At 41.0% G+C, this 22,694-nt stretch overlaps 1 protein-coding gene across 13 annotated transcripts in view; it reads right to left on the bottom strand.

Moving 5' to 3' along the window:
• ZNF532 (zinc finger protein 532) overlaps window positions 1–22,694 on the bottom strand; it is a 135,635-nt gene that overhangs the window by 19,741 nt on the left and 93,200 nt on the right. For 12 of the 13 annotated variants that reach the window (XM_049899933.1, XM_049899930.1, XM_049899922.1 and 9 more), the window contains one exon: window positions 21,603–21,884. In XM_049899933.1, the coding sequence (XP_049755890.1) occupies window positions 21,603–21,884 (282 nt within the window). Of the gene's footprint in view, window positions 1–2,754; window positions 2,877–21,602; window positions 21,885–22,694 lie in introns of those variants that run through there. The other variant, XM_049899934.1, reaches the window with a different exon arrangement.

Genomic DNA, 22,694 nt, shown 5'->3' with positions numbered 1-22,694 from the left:
CAGGAAAGGCAAAGCACAGAGGAGCGTGAAGAAGGCAGAGGTCAGGTTGGAGGACTTCAGGGTACTACATGAAAACACACGTGGCCTCACTTGACTGATGAACGTGCATTTATGAGAATTCACTCTGGCACCTGAGTGGGGCTCTACCAGGTAAAAGCTTTGCCGTCTGCCCGTTAAAAAAAAAACAAAAACAAACAAAAAACCAAACCTATTGCCACTGAGTCATTTCCAACTCATAACAACCCTACAGGACAGACTAGAACTGCCCCATAGGGTTTCCAAGGTTTTAATCTTTAAGGGAGCAGATTGCCTCACCTTTCTCCCGAGGAGTGGCTGGTGGGTTCAAACCACAGACCTTTTAGTTAGCAGCCAAGGGCTTAACCACTGTACCACCAGGGCTCCTCTGTTGTCTAGAGGTGGGTCCAGTCGGCTGGGCTCTAATCTCAGGATTGGTGTTCTGAAACCCTCCACTTAGACCACCTGAAGCTGACTGCCTCTAGTTCTACCCTCCACCCCTCCCCCTGCCAAAAAAAAAGAAACCAGTTGCCATGGAGTCTATCCAGACTCACAGCAACCCCATAGGACGGAGTAGAACTGCCCCACAGGGCTTCCAAGGCTGTAATCTTAGGGAAGCAAACTGCCACATCTTTCTTCCATGGAGAGGTGGGTGGGTTCGGGCCACTGACCTTTTGGTTAGCAGCCTAGTATTTAACCACTGCCCCACTGGGGGTCTATACCACCAACCCCTAAATGCCAATGGACTTTCTAGACAAGCTCACTGACCCAATTACTGGGACTTAATCCATTTGTCTTAGAAACCCTGGTGGCGTAGTGGTTAAGTGCTACGGCTGCTAACCAAAAGGTAGCAGTTCAAATCCACCAGCTGCTCCTTGGAAACCCTTTGGGGCAGTTTTATCCTGTAAGGATCACTACGAGTTGGAATCTACTCGACGGCAACAGGTAATCCGTTGGTCTTAATATTTTATGTTACTAATTTTATTGTATATTCTTGGATTTGGGGTTTTTATACTTACTACCCAGTGGAATGTGATTAATATACCCTCTCACACAGCGTAATCAGGAAGTGTGCACACCACAACAGTAAAGGGAGTTAACACAGTGAGCTGTCTCTTTCTCCAGATCATACGACTGGGCCCAGGAGAATACATATTTATACCCCTTTTACGTTGTTTGTTGCGACTTCCAGTGACTTTACAGAAAAATGCCTCCTAAAACGGCAACAACAGACATCTGATCAGATGCAAACACTTCACACCTCTGAGTGAATTTTCATCAAATTCTCTTCTGGCTATAAACAAAATTTCCAATAATTTTTAACAATCCTACTTGAGTTGCATTTTCATAATATCTTATTAATCCTTTGTGAAAGGTTTTTGTTGCCTTCATTTTTCTCTCTCCTGGGAAGAACAATCCATAAATCTCAGAAGTAGAAATCGGGCCACTCACTTGTTACTCCATTTTCTTTGAATTTAGAGTGTCAAAGCTCATAGTTCCGTCTCTGCATCTTTAACTTCGTTTAGGTTCAGTGTAACAAGGTAGAATGACCTTGTACCAGGAGGGCCTGGGGCAGATTCTTGTTCATGATTCAAAAATAAACAGGTTTGCTGAAATGGCTTAGCTGAAATAAACTATAAGCTAACATTAAGGCAAGTCATTTTTAAAGTCTACACTTTTTAAATGAAATTTAATGCCCAAGATAAAAACTTGCACTTTTTTCTAGCTATTTTAAAGGATATATTAACTCCTAAATTGAATTTATCCTTTAATCTATCTCCCTCCCAGGCAGCTTTTATAAACACTCCAAATTTCAGAACTGAATACCCTCAATAGCTTATGTCTCTGCTGTCAACTAACTTAATTCCGTTGCAGCAGAACTTCTCAGAGGCCTGGGGGAATTTTTAAATATACCTCATTCCTATCTATGTTCTCCACTTCCCCACACCCCAGCCCCCAGAACCAGCCTGTCAGAGCTGATGGCGGAAAGGGCTGACATGTATTTTGAAAATAAATCTGATTCTGATTACACTCTCTCCCCTGAGGACCTCGGCATTCTGATAACTCCTGGAGCCAGGCTGGGGCCTCTGGTGCTTTTCTCCAGGTTTTGGAAACTCTTATATTCTAGGATGAGGTTCTGTTCCCCATGTGCTATGCAGGCACTTCCCCCAGCAAGCTCACTTACTGCTACAATCCATTCAGCTCTGAATACATTCTAGCCACTCTAAGATATTCCATGACTCCGCAGTTTTCAGGATTAATTAATGACCACAACACTGCAAACTACAACTGCAACCAATTCCAGGAAGCCATTAGGTCCCAGCTGAGGAATATAAGACTTTTACACTCAGACATTCTTCCAAACTACACACACTCATGTTCATTTAACGATGGTATTGCCAACTTCAATCAAGATTGAACACCTAAATAAAAATGGCTAGTATCAAAAGATTGAAGCTGTCAAGGATTTCATGTTGCTTGGATCCACAATCAACGCCCATGGAAGCAGTAGTCAAGAAATCAAAAGACGCGTTGCATTGGGCAAATCTGTTGTGAAACACCTCTTTAAAGTGTTGAAAAGCAAAGATGTCACCTCGAAGACTAAGGTGTGCCTACCCAAGCCATGGTATTTTCAACTGCATCATATGCATGTGAAAGCTGGACAATGAATAAGGAAGACCGAAGAAAAACTGACACCTTTGAATTGTGTTGTTGGTGAAGAATATTGAATATACATACCATGGACTGCCGGAAGAATGAGCAAATCTGTCTTGGAAGAAGTACAACCAGAATGCTCCTTAGAAGCAAGGATGGCGAGACTTTGTCTTACATACTTTCGACATGTCAGGAGGGTTCAGTCCCTGGAGAAGGACATCATGCTTGGTAAAACACAGGGTCAGCGGAAAAAAGGAAGACCCTCAACAAGATGGACAGACACAGTGGCTGCAACAATGGGCTCAAGCATAACAATGATTGTGAGCATGGCGCAGGACCGGGCAGTGTTTCGTTCTGTGGTACACAGGGTCACTATGAGTCAGAACCGACTTGACGGCACCTAACAACAACAACATCAAAAGCAGAGTGAAAATTGTATGCAAAGTTTATATATGCTAACTGTTCCATATCTATATTGAAAGAATCAACGAGACTAAAATTAAGTCCAAACTATCTATCAGGTTGTCATACTGTGGTAGCTTCCATGCTGGGTGATGCTAGAAGCTATGCCACAGGTATTTCAAATACCTGCAGGGTCACCCATGACGGACGGGTTTCAGCGCAGCTTCCAGGCTAAGACAAACTAGGAAGAAAAACCTGGTGATCTACTTCTGAAAATTAATCCATAAAAACCTTATGGATCACAACAAAATACTATTCGAATAGTGCCGGAGAGGAGCCCCCTAGGTTAGACAGTATTCAAATGCAGTGGCTGCCAACAATGAACCCGCGCATACCAATGATTGTGAACACGGCGCAGGACCAGGCAACGTTTCATTCTGTTGCACATGGGGTTGGCATGAGTCAGAGCCAACTTGACAGCAACTAACAAGAAAATCAGGTAATTTCTGAAATGCCCTTTTATGCTCTGCAAACAGTAACTGTTCAGCGTAGTGCTCAAGCACTTAGAATCTGGGTTGGAGTCCTGGCTGTGCTGCTTACAAGCTGCAGAAACTGGTAAATCACTGAACCTTTCCTAAACTTCATTTCCTCATCTGTAAAATGGGGTTAGTGTGGACCTCGTGAGCCTGCTTCAAGGCATCAACGAGAAAGTACACCGTGTGCAGCACACGGCAGGCCCTCAGTTGGTGCTGGCTGCTGTTGCTTTCGTTAGCACCCCGCCCTACCTTTCCATTTAGCTGCAAGTTACCAAAGTAATCACTACCTGAGATATGCATTTTACTATGCTTTGAATGAAAAATTGTCTACATCGTGTTTACAAGGGAGGTCTATCTTTGTTTAAAAAAATAACTTCATTAAATCATATAGAGGACTTCTATAAAACAATATATAGTATACCATTTCCCCAAAAAATATCTATTTCAGTGACCGGAATTAATTAAAGTTACATCTTTTAAGACCAGCAATGATGTACATTTCTAGGGCAAACTGTTAACATCAACTCTAATGTACACACCTTTAGCTCTTTGGTTTGCATGTGGAGCAAGCATAGAAGCAAACAGAGCCATCCTTTTCTAACAACTGACCAGGGTAGAGTAGAATACTGATTTAAATATATTTCTCCTAAAACTCTGGGCAATTACAAGTAAGTTCAAGATTAAAAAGATAGAAGAAACTGATCTTTTTCTGTTTTTTAACTTGTTGCTATGGTAATTATGATTTTGGCAGAAAATCGTATCACCGTAGCTAAAGTACAAAAACTTATTACCGTCCTACATTTACATTAATTAAATAAAAAGATCTTTTTAGTATTTTCAAGTAATGCGTGCCTAATGACAACAGGATGAAATAGAACTGATGCTAAAAGAATGAAAATGAAACCATCTGGACAGTGTTTTCTCATCCTTAACCAATGGTCCCACACTGTAAAGGAGAAAGATAGAAAGAAAATAGAGAAGTAACACTGTCTTTATTTCATCATTTTATCTTAAAGAAGTTCCAGAAAGATTAGGGAGAAAACTATGCCCTACAATTACGTCTTATATTGTTGTTATAAGGTGCCATCGAGTTTATTTCAAAGTGACCCTATATGACAGAGTAGAACTATCCCATAGGGTTTTCTAGGCTGAAATCTCTACAGGAGCAGATTGCCAGGTCTTCCTCCCGCAGAGTGGCTGTTAGGTTCAAACCACCAACCTTTCAGTTGGCAGCCAAGCGCTTTACCGTTGTGCCACCAGAGCTCCTCATAAGCATGGCCTTTATACTTGGTGGGGGGCGGGGCTGCTTTAATTAAACAAAAAAAAGGATATAAAACTACAAAGACAAAAGAAGACTGTGCAAGTGAGAGGCTCTGGAAATCTCCACAGTAAATCTGCCTCTAGCATGACTACCCCAAGCTGGGAAAAATAAGACAAAACCACCATCATTTTAAAAAGTGCAAGACAACATGCCTCACATCCACAGCTCTGTTCATCTCCAAGGCCTTTTTATCCTCATTCTTTCAATTTCCTTTTCTGTCACTGTACTGTCTTTTACCTGTTATTCTGAGTAGACTGACAGTGTATTTTAGAATAGAAAAGACTAAATAATAGCAAGCATTCCAAATCCCCCACAGCCAGTATGGAAAAACAGGAGATAAGATCCGTGGACTTATCCTAAAGGGTTTACAAACTCACAGGGAAGAGAAAAATTAAGACTTCTTATTTATAACTAGTCATTGTACTATATATAAAAGAGCCTTAGGCCCAGCTGTTTCTCTACTTACTAATGTTCCAACTGCCAACTTCCAGAGAGTTGAGTCACTTGTATTCACCGCCCACAAGTGGACATTACTTGTTGTTGTTGGGGAGCCCTGGTGGCACAGTAGTCAAGAGCTCAGGCTGCTAATCAAAAGGCCAGCAGTTCGAAACCCTGTGAGGCAGTTCACCTCTGTTCTACAGGGTCTCTATGAGTTGGAATCAACTCGATGGCAAAGCGTTTGGTTTTTCGTTGTTGTGTGCCGTCGAGTTGATTCCGAATCAGAGACCCTATAGAACAAAGTGGAACTGCCTGATAGGGTTTACTAGGCTAAAATCTTTACAAGAGCAGATAGCCAGGTCTTTTCTTCTGTGGAGCTGCTAGTGGGGGTTCATGCTGCCAGCCTTTTGTTTGCGGCTGAGCACTTAACTGCTGTGCCGCCAGGGCTCCTTGTAAACAAAGGCATTTGGATCACCCTCCCTTGTACCGCAGAGGTGTCTCCGTGTCCTGGGAGTCCAGATCAGCAAGGGCCACAGTGACAAGGAAGGTTACCTGGACAAGTCTCTAGTAACTAGTGTTCTAAACCGTGACTGGACAAGTCTCTAGTAACTAGTGTTCTAAACCGTGACTGCACACTGGAAACGCCTGGCAGGAGCTTTAAAATACTGATGCCGCGTTTCTGGGGAGGAGACGCTGATTTCACTGGTCTGGGGAGCTGCCTGAGTCTAGGATTTTAGCTCTCCAGGTGGTACTAATGCGCAGCCACTGCGTTAGACTCACTTTTCCACTGGTAGCCTTACTGCTGCCTCGATGACTTTCCAAAGTTGTTTCGGTCTACAAATTAGATCAACAATGAAAAGGAAATGCTTTCTACAGACAGCACAGTTGGCAATTAAGGAGGCCTGGTAGCACAACAGTTAAACACTCAGCAACTAACCAGAAGGTCGGCGGCTCAAACCCACGAGTGGCTCCACTGGAGAAAGACCCGGCTATCTGCTTCTGTAAACACTGTAGCCTAGGAAACCCTATGGAGCAGTTCTACTCTGTCACATGGGCTTGCTCCAAGTCAGCAAACCATACTCATGTGTTAGCTCTAGGAATGACATTTAGACTGTGCCTGGTTTCAAATGCCCACCTCATAATAGCTATGGCTCTGCTCCTTATGTTAATACAAGTCACTGCAAAGAATGCCAGTGTCAGAGTCTGACAGCCTACCTCCACCCTGGAATCCTTTCTATCCCATCCCCTATAGGTGGACTTCTGGCCAATGCCCGAGGAACTCCAGTAAGGGGCAGGCAGGCATTTCACCCACACACGCTCTAGCTCACCTGTAATTACGGTGAATGGGTCCGTACATGAAGGATAGAGACATCTGAAGATGGCTGTCAACTCTCCCTTTGACACCAACTTCTCTATTCCTACCGGCAGTCTCCACACTCTTACCATTCTGGCTGCCCTCAGGGCTCCGAGCATCAGTTTGCCAACATTCAACTTAAAATGGTGAAATGAGGGCCTGCACACACTGCTGCAGATTGGCACAGCCAGTGTGAACTGTACTGGGTAGTAGATGTCATTTGTCATTCCCTCCCCTTCAGGGCACACAGAAAAATGTGCTTCTCAGCCCCCTTCCATGGGTCTGGCCATGTGATTCGCTCTGGCCAATGAAATGCCTGTCACTTCCAGGGTAAGGGCTTATGAAGCCCAGGGGTGATCCTCCAGTCTGTTTTTTCCCTACTGCAGAGACACCTGTGTACGATGGTGAGGTCAACAGAAAGAAGATGCCTCAACCACCGAGTTGCCAGTCGAAGGGCCACTGCCCTGGAGAACTGCTCAAACCTATAGCAAAGTCTGGATGTACAAGAAACCAATTTTTATTGCATAAAGCAATGGGCTTTGGAAGATTTTTACTACCACATTGCCTTAACCAGTCACTCTCAAAGTGTGGTCCCAAGACCAGCAACATCACCATCAGTGCCACCTGTGAACTTATAAACATGCAAACTATTAGGTTCCACCCTGGACTTACTGAATCCAAAACTCTGGGGGTAAAGACCAGCAATCAGTATTTTAATAAGCTCTCTAGTTCTGATGCAGGCTCAAGTTCTAAGAACTAACTCGATACAAAGGATATCTCGGCAGCTGCAGAAAAGGGTGGGCCAAAATGTTTTTCACATCAGTTAGCTAAGCCATACCTGCTCCACATATCTGTGTACTTGATTTTTTTTTAACCTAAATGAAAGGTTTTGCTTTCATATGTTAAGATTTACCGTGTAAAATCCCTTATAACTTCTTTACCTACTATCAAGCCATTGATAAAAATGTTGGGTAAAATCTGATCCAAAATGGGAGCTTTCTCCTGGAGACCTCTCCAACGCAGCCATGAGCCCAAGTCAGCTCTCTTTGGAATTCAGATGTCCTGCCAGCTATAGGCTCAATATTCATCCAGGCCCTATCCTATCCAAAAGTATGTCAAGACAACCTATCAAGAATTTTGCTGAATCCCACTTTGAAGTGTGGCGTCTCGGGTCTTAAAAGCTAACAAGCAGCCATCTAAGATGCATCAATTGGTCTCAACCCACCTGGATCAAAGAAGAACACCAAGGTCACAAGGTAATTATGAGCCCAAGAGACAGAAAGGGCCACATGAACCAGAGACTACATCACCCTGAGACCAGAAGAATTAGATGATGCCCGGCTACAATCGATGACTGCCCTGACAGGGAGCACAACAGAGAACCCCTGAGGGAGAAGAAGAACAGTGGGATGCAGACCCCAAATTCTCATAAAAAGACCAGACTTAATGGTCTGACTAAGACTAGAAGAATCCCGGCGGTCATGGTCCCCAAGCCTTCTGTTGGCCCAGGACAGGAACCATTTTGGAAGCCAACTCAGCAGACATGGATTGGACTAGACAATGGGATGGAGAAAGATGCTGATGAGGAGTGAGCTACTTGCATCAGGTAGACACTTGAGACTATGTTGACATCTCCTGTCTCGAGGGGAGATGGGAGCGTAGAAGGGGTTAGAAACTGCCAAAATGGTCACGAAAGGAGAGACTGGAAGGAGGGAGCGGGCTGACTCATTAGAGGGAGAGTAAATGGGAGTATGTAGTAAGGTGTATATAAGTTTGTATGTGAGAGGCTGGCTTGATTTGTAAACTTTCACTTAAAGCACAATAAAAATTATTTAAAAAAAATTATATGGAATTCAAATGTCAGTGTCCATAAATAATGTTTTATTGGCATACATCGAAAGAAAAAAAAATTTTTTTGCTGACCCTGAGACTATGGCCCCAGATACCCAGCTAACTCAGAACTGAAGCCACTCCCAATGTCTACTTTACGGCCCAAAATTAGACAGGCCTATAATACAAACAATAATACAAGTGAGGAACGTGCCCCTTAGTTCAATCAAGTATACAAGACCAAATGGGCTACACTTGCCCAAAAACAAAGATGAAAAGACAGGAAAGGACAGGAAAACTGGATGAATGGACATGGGAACCCTGAGTAGACAGGTAAAGTGGGAGACTGCTCACACATTGCAGGGATTGCAATCAATGTCACAAATCAATTTATGTATACATTTTTGAATGAAATCTAATTTGCACTGTAAACTTTCACCTAAAACACAATAAAATTAAACTTTTTTTTTGCTAAAACCCAGTTAACTTTTTGTATGGGGTATTATTCTACGTAACACCTAAGAGCTCCACAAACAAACAAAAATAAGATTTACCTAAAATCACCTGCCTTTAGTCTTTACCAGGGCTCAGACCCAGTTATTTAACAATCTGTTCTCTGAATCGGTTAGACTCTACCTAAAGCTCACCTTTCTGAAATCCTCCAAATCCACCAACCTCTCCTTTTGGAAAAGCAGGATATGTGGCCACATCCCATTCTCCATGATTTTAAAAAGACACATTTATTAACACCTGCAAGCTCCTTTAGCCCCTTGTAAAGATGGCAAAGTGAATTTATTTACACTGGCTAGCCCCTTGCTTAGGGCCTCGCTGTCTTTCTTGGGCATCAATTCCCCCTAAATGACATTGGTTCCATTTTCCTTGGAGAAGCAAAACAGGATGGAGTAGTTTTGCCTTCTGGCCAACTGTAAACATTACATGATCTTCTATTGTAAATAATGGTCTGTGCCTTTCCCTGTCCTCCATACTCTAAAAACATCTCAGTAAATATTCCTTCCAATAATTGGATATATTTTATAGGCTTTGGCTCATTCTAATTTTAACTGAGAGAAGCTGATAAAAAATTAATAAATTGCCAAATACATCATTATCTTACAATGAATAACTGAGAAGCCACTTTCAGTCTGTTACTTTCTTCCACCCACACTCTATTTTCCTAATTATACTTTCCCATCCAAAGTGATAATCAAAATGCATATACAGAGTCTCTTAAAAATATATGTTATCACTCTCAGTAAAAGGAACCAGGCTTCTTAGAAAAATGGGTGATTGCAGGGCTGGGGCCATGAAAACAGAAGATGAACACAGAACATACTGTGGCACCAGACAGTAAGAAGTGTTCAAAACTGATGAGTCATGTGAGTTGAAATGATACAGGAGCCAACTTAAAGAATTCCCAGTGCGGCCATCTAGGATACTCCACTGGTCTCACCCTTTTGGGAGCAAGGAAGAATGAAGAAAACTAAAAACACAAGAGAAAGATTAGTCCAAAGGACTAATGGACCACATCTACCACAGCCTCCACCAGACTGAGCCCAGTACAACTAGACGGTGCCCGGCTACCACTGACTGCTCTGACAGGGATCACAATAGAGGGTCCCAGACAGAGCTGGAGAAAAATGTAGAACAAAATTCTAACTCAAAAAGAAAGACCAGACTTGCTGGTTTCAGAGACTGGAGAAACCCTGAGTGTAGCCCCCAGACACCCTTTCAGCTCAGTAATAGGGTCACTCTTGGGGTTCACCCTTCAGCCAAGGATTGAACAGGCTCATGGAACGAGACAAGACTTGGGGGCACACCAGCCCTGGGGCAGGGGCTAGAAGGCAGGAGGGAATGGGAAAGCTGGTAATAGTAAATCCAGAGTTTGGGAAGGGAGAGTGTTGACATGTCACAGGGTTGCTGATCAAAGTCATACAATAATGTGTGTACTGTTTGATGACAGACTGGTTTGTTCTGTAAACCTTCATCTAAAGTTCAATTAAAAAAATAAAATTAAAAAAAAAAAAAACAAAGAACTCCCATTGACCAAGTCTAGGACCATTTGCAGCAAAAAAAATAAATAAGTAATGAAACTAATGGATTTTAACCCATTGCATAAAATAAACACCCATGAGTCCATATAGATCTAAATAAAAAATTAAGCTCATCCTTACAATAAAGTTCCAAATAATAAATGCAGGAGAAATGATGGAAGTACAAAATCACCATTAGGCAAACACTACAGTAACAATGGATAGATGTTCAAATTAGCAGGTGAAAGCATAAGAAACTGGATATCTGCATAGTTTCAAGGTATCTCCCCACAAGATACTTATCAATTTTAAAGGGAAAATAGCAATTTACAGTGGAGAAACCTTACCCAAGTGTTCAAAGCAGACACCACCTTACCCAAATGTTCAAAGATGACATCACCAGGAATGAGACATGTCACATTGTGTGCCTCCTGACATGACTGCCCTGAGAAGGGTAAAACATCATGTCTATGAGCCCCCATCAAAAAGGAATAAACTGAATCTAGTCATGAGGAAACATAAGACAAATCCAAATGCAGGACATTTTACCAAATAACTAACCAATAATCTTCAAATGTGTCAAGGTCATGAAAGATAAAGACTGAGTGAGTAGTGTCTAGAGTTTTAAAAGCTTTTGAGTGGTCACCTAGGGTAACAACTATTGGTCTCTACTCATCCAGAACAAAAGAGAAAGAAGGAAACCAAAGACTAAAAGAAAGTAGTCTACAGGACTGATAGTCTACACCAACCGCGGCCTGATGTACCCTGAGACCAGCAGAACTAGATGGTGCCCAGCTACCACTAATGACCATTCTGATCAGGGCCACAACAGATGGATTCTGATAGAATGGGAGAAAAATGTGGAACAGAATTCAAGTTGTTAAAAAGTCCAGACTTATAGGACCAGTTGAGACTAGAGAACTCCCCAAGACTATCGCCCTGAGATACTCTTTAAATCTTAAACCAAAATTATTCCTTGAGGTCACCTTTTAGCTAAATAACAAGTTAGCTCATAAAATAAAGAATATCATCAGTAAGTAATGAGCTTCTTTAAAAAATCATATATAGGAGACCAAATGGTCAAAAATTACTCTAAAGCAGAGATGAGAAGGTAAGGGGGCAGGAAACCTAGAGTAATGGAAACAGTACAGCCAGAACAGAATGAATGAGAATGATGACACATCATGAAAAATGTAACCAGTATCACTGATTAATTTGTGTAGAAACTGTTAAATGGGAACCTAAATTACTGTGTAACCTTCACCTTGCTGCTGTCAGGGGCCGTCGAGTTGAGTTTGACTCATAGCAACCCCACATACGATAGAACGAAACACTGCCTCGTCCTGTGCCATCCTCACAATCACTGTTATGCTTGAGCCCACTGTTACAGGCACTGTGTCAATCCATCTCCTTGAATGTCTTCCTCTTTTTCGCTGACCTTCTACTTTACCAAGCATGATGTCCTTCTCTAGGGACTGGGCCCTCCTGATAACATGCCCAAAGTACATGAGATGAAGTCTCACCATCCTCGATTCCAAGGAGCATTCTGGCTGTACTTCTTCCAAGACAGATTTGTTCCTTCTTCTGGTGGTCCATGGTATATTCAATATTCTTTGCCAACACCATAATTTAAAGGCATCAACTCTTCTTCAGTCTTCCTTATTCATTGTCCAGCTTTTGCATGCATATGATGCAACTGAAAATACCATAGCTTGGGTCAGGCACACCTTAGTCCTCAAAGTGACATCTCTGCTTTTCAACACTTTAAAGAGGTCTTTTACAGCAGATTTGTCCAAAGCAATATGTTGTTTGATTTCTTGACTGCTGCTTCCATGGCTATTGATTCTGAATCCAAGTAAAATGAAAGCCTTGACAACTTCAATATTTTCTCCATTTATTGTGATGTTGCTTATTGGTCCAGTTATGAGGATTTTTGTCATATGTTGAGGTGCAATTCCTACAGAAGACTGTAGTCTTTGATCTTCATCAGTAAGTGCTTCCAAGTACTCTTCACTTTCAGCATGCAAGGTTGCGTCATCTGCATATTGTAGATTCTTAATGAGTATTCCTCCAATCCTGACACCGTATTCTTCTTCATATAGTCCAGCTTCTTGCATTATTTGCTCAGCATACAGATTGAGTAAGTACAGTGAAAGGATACAACCCTGACGCACACCTTTCTGGACTTTAAACCACAGTAACCCCTTGTTCTGTACGAATGACAACTGCCTCTTGGTCTATGTAACTGTGCCCTTTATGAGCATGATTAAGTGTTCTGGAATTCCCACTCTTCACAATGTTATCCATAATTTCTTATGATCCACAGAGTCAAATGCCTTTGCAGTCAATAAAACACAGGTAAACATCTTTCTGGTATGCTCTGCTTTCAGCCAAAATCCATCTGATATCAGCAATGATATCCCTCCTTCCACATTCTCTTCTGAATACAGCTCGAAATTCTGGCAGTTCCCTACCTATGTACTGCTGCAACCCTTTTTGAATTATCTTCAGCAAAATTTTACTTGCGTGTGATATCAATGATACTGTTTAATAATTTCTACATTCTTCTGGATCACCTTTCTTTGGAATGGGCACAAATAGGTATCCTCCTCTAGTTGGTTGGCCAGTCAGCTATCCTCCAAATTTCTCAGCATAGACGAGTGAGCACCTCCAGTTCACTGAAACATCTCAACTGTATGCCATCAATTCCTACAGCCTTGTTTTTTGCCAATGCCTTCAGTGCAGCTTGGACTTCTTCCTTCAGTACCACTGGTTCTTGGTCATATGCTACCTCCTGAAATGGCTGAACACTGATCAATTCTTTTTGGTACAGTGACTCTGTGTATTCCTTCCATCTTGTTTTGATGCTTCCTGCGTTGTTCAATATTCTCCCCACCGAATTCTTCAATGTTGCAACTTAAGGGTTGAATTTTTTCTTCAGTTCTTTCTAAATGCTAGGCATATTCTTCCCTTTTGGTTTTCTAACTCCAGGTCTTTGCACATTTTGAAATATTCTGTTCAGCTCTTTTACTTCATCATTTTTTCCTTTGACTTTAGCTACTCTGCGTTCAAAAGCAATTTTCAGAGTCTCTTCTGACATCCATCTTGGTCTCTTCTTTCTTTCCTGTCTTTATAAAAACCTCTTGCTTTCTTCATGTATGATGTTCTTGATGTCATTCCACAACTCATCCGGTCTTTGGTCATTAGTGTTCAATGCATAAAAGCTATTCCTGAAATGGTTTCTAACTTCAGGTTCCCCAAAATTTGTATCAACTTGGCTAGGCCACGATTCCCAGTATTGTGCGGCTGTCTACCATTTTGTGATCTGATGTGATTATCCTATGTGTTGTAAATCCTAACCTCTATGATGTTAATGAGGCAGAATTAGAGGGAGTTATGTTAATGAAGCAGGGCTCACTCTATAGGATTAGGTTATATCTTGAGTCAATCTCTTTTCAGATATAAAAGAGAGCATCCAGCATAGAAGAGAGGAACCTTATTACCACCAAGCAAGAAGATCCAGGAGCGGAGGGTGTCCTTTGGACCTGGGGTCCCTACGCTGAGAAGTTCCTAAACCAGGGACTGACTCATGACAAGGACATTCCTCCAGAACAAACAGACAGAGAAAGCCTTCCTCTGGAGTTGGTGGACTGATTGTGGACCTCTAGCCTCCTAGACTGTGACAGAGTAAATTTCTGTTTGTGAAAGCCATCCACTTGTGCTATTTCTGTTACAGCAGCACTAGATAACTAAGATACCCCTGAAACTGCATATAAAGTTCTGTGTACTTGCACAGTTTCTGGGAAATGACTCATGGGTTGGATGAAATCATTAGGTTAATGATACTGGTAAGCCCATTCTCCATACTTTTAGAGTTGAGAATATGAAGACCAGGAAGGTGAAAAGGTTTCAGCCATGGGAGATACAATAATGAAACAGATACAGAACTTGCCCTCAAAGACCTTAAAATTTAAAAAGACAGCTCAACTTAGGCATACCAAAACAATAGTACCAACTTTAGAAAGTGATCAATTTTTTATTGGTTTCTCTCTCTGGAATTTCTGTATCACTTTTTTTTTAATGCTGCTGTTCTAACTTTTTTTTCGAATGGCTAAAATAATGGTTCAACAAGTTATGCTGTACCTTTTAAAATGATTGTATCAGTAATAAATATGAAATAACAGTCAAAAATTTTTAAAGACTACTTACTACAAGAATTACAACAAATTATTGATAAAACGTGCTAAAAAAATGGACGCTGGGTTAGTTCAGTATATATATACATATATACACACACACACATATATGTATATACACACACACATACATATATCAGAGAAATAGAAAAGCTAGTTACTGAATACCCTGAAAAAAAGTTTTTTTTTTCTGGAACTACATTTTTGGATCTGAAGACAAGGCTATTAAATATCTTTGTTAAACAAGTAGAATTCTGTACAAAATATTTCTTTCAGTAAAGATTTTTTGGATGGGAATGAAGGAAAAGAAGAAGGCTTAAAGACAATTATTAAAACCAAAAGACCAAAAAAAAAGCAACCCAAAAGGAGCAAGTAGCAGTGAATTATCTTGACATAAATTTTTAACTCATGCCATTTGGATTTACCCATATCTTAAAATCTTCTCTCCAAACCCTACCAAATTACTAGTAGCAATCACACTAAAATAATGACTATGCTGTGGTTGGCAGGATGTGTTTAAATTATTCCTTAAATTACTCTACTTATACATATTTATTTTTAACATTATGATTTATAGCATTGTACCTTCACATGTCACTGGTTCAGAACATTTACGTACTTCTCATAACACACAGGGATGTTTCATTTGGTAATCTAGTTAAACCAGATCTTTCCAATAATTGCTAGCATAAGGAAAGTAAAAAATTACGCTCTCCTAATTTTTTTTTTAAGACATTTAGCCAAATAAATTTTTAAACCCCTTATATGTGTGTATCGTTTCCTATTTACACCTCATCTTAAACCCCAAAAGATTTGAGGCTGCTTATCACCTCACAGGTAGTTCTCTCTAGGTACATACAACGCAAAAGACCATGAGGCCACTCAGGCATATGTCACTCCTATTTTAAAGAAGAGGAAGTTAAAGCTAAGGGGGGCTTATATATCTTCCAAATCTGCATTCATTCTTGATGCATTAATTCGAGAAAGATTTATCCACTTACTATAGAGTTGCTATGAGTCGGAATCAACTCGATGGCAACAGGTTCGGTTTTTTTGGTTTTGGTATAAGCTAGGTATAGAATTTCGTAGAGACTTCTTGAATAAGAACTGAAAGGGAGGAAGAATGCACAAAGCATACTGGAAGAAACAGGTAAGAGGCACCCTAGTACAGCACTCCACCGCCCGTCACCAGTTTGTCATACTGTGGTGGCTTATGGGTTGCTATGATGTTGAAAGCTACGCCACCAGTTGCCCATCATGGACAGGTTTCAGCAAAACTTCCAGACTAAGACACACTAGGAAGAAAGGCCTGGTGATCTGTTTCTGAAAATTAGCCTATGAAAACCTTACAGATCACAAGAGAATACTTTTCAATATAGTGCTGCAAGAGAAGCCCCAAGGTTAGAAGGCACTCAAAATACACAACTGCTACAACAAGACTCAAACATATCGACAATTGTAATGACAGTGTACAACAGGGCTATGTTTCATCCTGTTGTGTACAGAGGGGTGTCATCGCCATGAGGCAGGGCAGACTTGACAACAACTAATGACAATACAGCGGTAAGTGTTATGAACTGAATTGTGTCCCCCCAAAATACGTGTCAACTTGTTTATGCCATAATTCCCAGTACTGTGTAGTTGTCCTCCATTTTGTGATTGATATAATTTTCCTATGTGGTGTAAATCCTAATCTCTGCCTGTGGTTAATGAGGCAAGATTAGATTATGTTAAAGAGGATTAGGATGAGATATAACACCCTTAGTCAGGTCACATCCCTGATTCAACATAAAGGGAGTTTCCCTGGTGTGTAGCCTGCATCATCTTTTATCTTACAAGAGATAAAAGATAAGGGAATCGAGCAGAAAGTAGGGACCTCAGGCCACGAAGAAAGCAGCCTGGGAGCAGAGCGTGTCCTTTGGACCTGGGGTTCCTGCACAGAGAAGCTCCTAGTCCAGGGGAAGACTCATGACAAGGACCTTCCTCCAGAGCCAACAGAGAGAAAGCCTTCCCCTGGAGCTGACAGCTTGAATTTGGACTTGTAGCCTACTAGACTATGAGAAAATAAATTTCTGTCTGTTAAGCCATTCATTTGTGGTATTTCTGTTATAGCAGCACTAGATAACTAAGACAATAAGGGAAGTAAATATTGCCACAGAAACATACAGAAGAGGACCTGTTTCAGACTCAGGGGACCAAGAGAGGCTTTTCTAATGAGGTGATGTCGAAAATGAGTCCTAAGGGACTAAGACAACTTGCCTACCAGGAAAGTGTAGAAGGCACACACTAATGGAATAGTATGTAAAAAGCCCCATAAGCAAATGAACATAGAGTGTTTAAGACACTTGAGTAGTTTGGTTTGTCTAGAGTCCCCATATTGGGGAGATATTGTTAGAGTATGTGGGAGATCACAGTAGATCCACCAGTAAGCCACGCTATAAAGGTTGAACTATTCTGAGGACAATGGGAACATTACACCTTGCAAGAGAGTGACACAATCAGATGTACACTTTAGAAAAATCTCTGGCCACAGCAGGAACAACAGTCCAGGCAAGAAGTGATAGTCGCCTAAGTCAAAGTTGTTTTTGTTGTTGTATGCTGTTGAGTCGATTCTGACTCACAGTGACCCTATAGGACAGAGTATAACTGCCCTATAGGGTTTCCTAGGCTGTAAGCTTTATGGAAGCAGATAGTTGGGTCTTTTTCTCCCAAGAAGCGGCTGGTGGGTTCTAACCACTGATCTGTCCACTAGCAGCTGAGCGCTTAGCCATTGTGCCATCAAGGATCCACTGAATCAAGGTAGTGGCTATGAAAACAGAGATAAATGGATGGACTAAGGGGTATTAGATGGACGGATATGGGAGAAGACTGGGTAGAACCAAGGCATTATCAAGTCAGTTTGACACCAAGCTTTGGGATACAAAATCATGAAGGGGGGAAGTAGTTGATGGCCTATTAGGGAAGCCTAAATTCAGTGCTGGTCAGACTCAGAGTTAAGGCTTCTGGGAGCTATCCAAGAAGCTGAAACATTTAATAAGTGGCTGGATTATAGGGACTGGAATTCAATCAGTAAACCACAGCTGGAAACAGATGTAGAAGTTATCTGCACATCATATTTATAAGAGAAGCCATGCGAATCACTGATATTTCCCAGAGTATCAAATGTTTGTTTCTAAGACAGAAACCTACTGGGTGCCCTGGCAACCATAAGGAAACCCAGGAGACAGCATGGTGTTCAACACTGAGAGCAAAGAGTGGTGTTCAACGCTGAGGTTAGAGAGTGTGGTGCTCAATGCTGAGAGTACAGAGTGTGGTATTCAACGCTGAGGGTAGAGAGCGTGGTGTTAACGTTGAGAGCAGAGAGTGTGGTGCTCAACAATGAGAGTAGAGGGCATGGTGTTCAATGCTGAGGGTAGATAGCGTGGTGTTCAACGCTGAGTAGAGAGCGTGGTGTTCAATGCTGAGGGTAGAGAGCATGGTGTTCAATGCTGAGAGCAGAGTGTGGTGTTCAACTCTGAGAACAGAGCGTGGTGTTCAACACTGAGAGCAGAGCGTGGTATTCAACACTGAGAGTAGAGAGTGTGGTGTTCAACCCTAAGCAGAGAGCATGGTGTTCAATGCGGAGAACAGAGAGTGTGGTGTTCAATGTTGAGAGCAAAGAGCATAGTGTTCAACACTGAAAGCACAGAGCGTGGTGTTTACTGCTGAGAGCAGAGAGTGCGGTGTTCAACACTGAGTACAGAGAGTGGTGTTCAATGCTGAGGGTAGAGAGCATGGTGTTCAATGCTGAGAGCTGAGAGCATGGTGCTCAACGCTGAGTACAGAGCGTGGCATTAAATGCTGAGGGTAGAGAGCATGGTGTTCAATGCTAAGGGTAGACAGTGTGGTATTCAACGCTCAGAGTAGAGAGCATGGTACTCAACGCTGAGAGTAGAGAGCGTGGTACTCAACACTGAGAGTAGAGAGTGTGGTGTTCAATGCTAGAGTAGAGAGCATGGTCTTCAACGCTGAGAGCAGAGAGCGTGGTGTTTAACCTTGAGAGCAGAGAGCTTGGTGTTCAACGCTAAGAGTAGAGAGAGTGGTGTTCAATGCTGAGAGTAGAGAGCGTGGTGTTCAACGGTGAGAGTAGAGAGCGTGGTGTTCAACGCTAACGGTAGAGAGCGTGGTGTTCAATGATGAGTAGAAAATGCTTTTGGAAAGACCTGCCAATAGTGTGAATACTGCAGTGAGGACAATCAAGCCAAGGACTGAGAAATGAGGTGGAGCCCAAACCCAAAGGCAGTAGGTTGAAGAGAAAATGGGCTGTGAAGAACTGAAGACGGCAAGATGCTTACTGAAGGCAGAAGACAGAAAAGACAAAGTGTAAGAGACTTGGAGTTTGGGTTTACATGGGTAAGACTTGAGTCTTCTGTTTGAAGGGAAGGTGAAAACAATGAGATGGGAATTGCAATTAAGTTTGTAGGTGAGCAGGTTAGAAGTGGAGGGAGTTCTAGTATGAATAAACAGTGGAGCTCAAGTTTTGATTTTCTCACTCAAGTCCAACATTCTTTTCATTTCACTAGCTTATAAAGACATTTTTATTCCTTCCCTCCCCCATCTCTCCATACTTCTTTCAAGAGTCAACAGAATTGGAACTGTAATCTAATCCAAAGGCAAGATCTCAACTTCTTAAAAGTTAATCCTAAAATCCTACTAAATCAAACATTTCCTCTATGATGAACGGCTCCGTCGAAAGTGTAAGTATACAGACTGCACGCATGCACACACACACACGTCCAGTTCAGAGTCGTCTCTGTGCTACAATGTTAGAGCAAATCGTTTTCACAAGTATTTCATCCCTCGAGTCTTTCTTGAAGCAGTCTCATCTTGAATCTAGATGTAGTGACTATCAATGAAGACAGTAAATAATAATAATAGTTAAAAAAAGGAAAAGAATGAAAGAAAAAATTTCTCAAACATTAAAGATAGTTAAAAAATAATTCGAATGTACGAGAAGTGAAAGGACTGGATTACTGGATAATTAGTGAAGTCTGCTCCTGTTTTAATATTTATGAAATCCAGTGTGTGTGCCAAGTGAAACAGACTTTTCCTAGAATCACCACACCAAGTTCTAAAAGAACTAGTAGTACTGTATTTGTACAGTAAGTTTATAAAGTATTACTGCTTAAGAACTATTCAATATTAACAATGAACATTATGAGATACTACGGCCTATCAAGGAAGCCTTTATGAGAGATGATTTAATAAACAATGGCCTACTAAAGCCATTGTATTCTAAAAGTAACTAATAGGGACACCAGGTTAAGTGTAGTTAGACCAAACACAATAAAAATATCCCTTTGCAATTTGTGATCACTGTGATTAGCTCAAAGGTAAGTTTACATCCACTTGGATGGCAGCAAGGTAAAACATGGTAGCCTCATAAATAGCTCATACAGTATAAAGAAGATTACAGATTAATGTTTAAAATACTTAAAAGAACAAACTTTTCAAGGATCTAGCATATGCTAATTACAAACCAATTCCTATGTTCTCTTTACACAGGGCCTCTAAGTATAACTATTTAGTTTTATTGGCTTAAATTAAAGCAATGAAAGTGTTTCTTTAAAAATGCAATGTACCTGAACTAATTCATCTTAGTATCACTAAAAGTGGTATCATGATATGATACAAAAGAATACAACACCACCTATGATGTATTTTTATCTGAAAAATTAACCTGAATCAAAATTCTAGGGATTATGAGATTAAGAGGAGCAAGCTAACAATGTCAAAGGAAGCTATTACCCAAATCCAGAAATGAGAGGACAATCTACAGAAGAAATGACCCAATTTACCCACCAAATCAACAGCACAATAAAAAAATAAAAGGAAGAGAGAACTATCATAAAATAAAAGAGATTTAAATTATACAACAACCAAATGTAATATGTGGACTCTATTTAGGTCCTGACTGGAACAAACCTACTTTGAGACAATCAGAAATTTTGAATACAGCCTGAGTATTAGATAATACGAAAAATCATTGTGCTAATTACTGGATCTGATAATGTATGCTGGAAAAAAAAAAAAAAATTCCTTAACAGATGGAGACGTATTTAACACTTATGGGTGGAAAACTGCGTGTCTGGGGTTTGCTTTAAAAATACTATAGCCAAACCAGCCTTTGAGAGGAGAAAAAAGATGAAACAAGTTTGGCATAACACTGATAACTACTGAAGTTATTACATCTTTTTTATGTGTTTGAGAATTTCCACAAAAGAAAATTTTAAGAAGGAGAAAGAAGATACATATTGTAGCTCAGATTTTTCAGTGATTTCAGACTGAGCTTTTTTGACTACTTCCTTTGGGTTATGGAACTTCTCTTAGGGTGGTTTGAGGATGAGGATGAGGTCCCTCTCCCCAAAGAAGTGCGTAAGTCATAGGAATATTTCAAAATACCTACTTTCTTTCCCTCCTCCTTTCTCCCTTACTTGCCACAGAGCTAAGAGGTAAATTCAAACGTCTTCAGCTTTGGTCTTCCACCATTCTTAGTCTCCTCAGCTAGAAACGTGAATATGGTGGATAACTTACTGCTAGCCTTGGGGTGCACAAGTGAAGGCAATTATTAGCAAAATCAGAACAAGACTGGAAAGATCTGGAAAAGCTATACCTCAATCCTCTCATTCTATAGATGAAGCAGCTGAGACTCAGAGACACTGAGTGATTTTTGAGGTCACACAACTAAGTGCTGACACAGCCAAGCCAAGAACCCACGTTTTGTAAGTCAGCCAGCCCCACACTCTTCCTTACACTAGCTCAGGGTGGCTGTCATCATCCTCTTACCTTCCCGTGCTCCTTCCTCACGTGGGATATGTAAACATCTCTCTGTGTGAACAGTCGGTCGCACTCCCAACACGTCCACCCAGGACTGGTCACTTTCTTGGGTTCCACTAATTTTTTCACCGGAGATGGAGATTTCTTTTCCAATTTCTCTTTCCCATTCATGGATTTGGTGTCGTCCTTGTTTTGATTTGCCGAGTTCTGAGTTGCAGGTTTAATGCTCAAAGGCAAGTTTATACCCAAGTTTGGGGGCCCTTCAATACTTTTCAATGTTCCATGCATAGACTATATTACAAAAAGAAAGGACAAACTATCACAAATCACACCACCAAAAGAAAGCACATGTAGGTTATCTTAATACCTTATAGACACTTCAGTAGAATTTTATATTTATCTAGAACTCTTTAATATATACAGAAGAAAACCTAGTCAAATACCCACTTAAAAAGAGAGAATGGAGCACTAAGTTATACATTTCTAGTGTCAAAAACACTTTCAAAAGCTTACTTATTTGTGTCATCTTAAAGTTAAAGAAAGAACTCTGTATTGAATCTAAATTAATCCTGGCACTTTATCCTCCCACAAGGAATAAAAGTGAGTCCTCTCTTCAACAGACCATTTTTGAGGAAGAACAGTTCTGCTTTCATGTCTACCCAAAAATGTCTGAATAAACTGTTGGGTATTTGAGATCCTTACCTAACCTCTTTAAGGACCACCTAAGACCAATGCATTAATAGCAAATCTTCTTTCTCCCTCCCTGTTATGCCTTTCACATTTTGGGATAATTGTAACTGGGTTTTTATTTTTCTGTGTTTTTTTTTTTTTTTTTAATTTTAATCCTCCTACTCTACCCTGGTGGAAACCCTGGTGGCAACCCTGGTGGCATCGTGGTTAAGCGCTATGGGTGCTAACCAAGAGGTCAGTAGTTCAAATCTACCAGCTGCTCCTTGGAAACTCTATGAGGCAGTTCTGCTCTATCCTATAGGGTCGCTATGAGTCGGAATCGACTCAACAGCAGTAGGTTTTTTTTTATTTTTTGGGTACCCTACCCTAATCTTTCCCTTCTTACGAATATCACCCAGAGTTGCGAACTAC

This window comes from Elephas maximus, chromosome 11 (assembly GCF_024166365.1).
Source record: "Elephas maximus indicus isolate mEleMax1 chromosome 11, mEleMax1 primary haplotype, whole genome shotgun sequence".
Taxonomy (NCBI): domain Eukaryota; kingdom Metazoa; phylum Chordata; class Mammalia; order Proboscidea; family Elephantidae; genus Elephas; species Elephas maximus.
The sequence above is the reverse complement of the archived record's forward strand: the minus strand, read 5'-3'. Positions and strand labels throughout refer to the sequence as shown.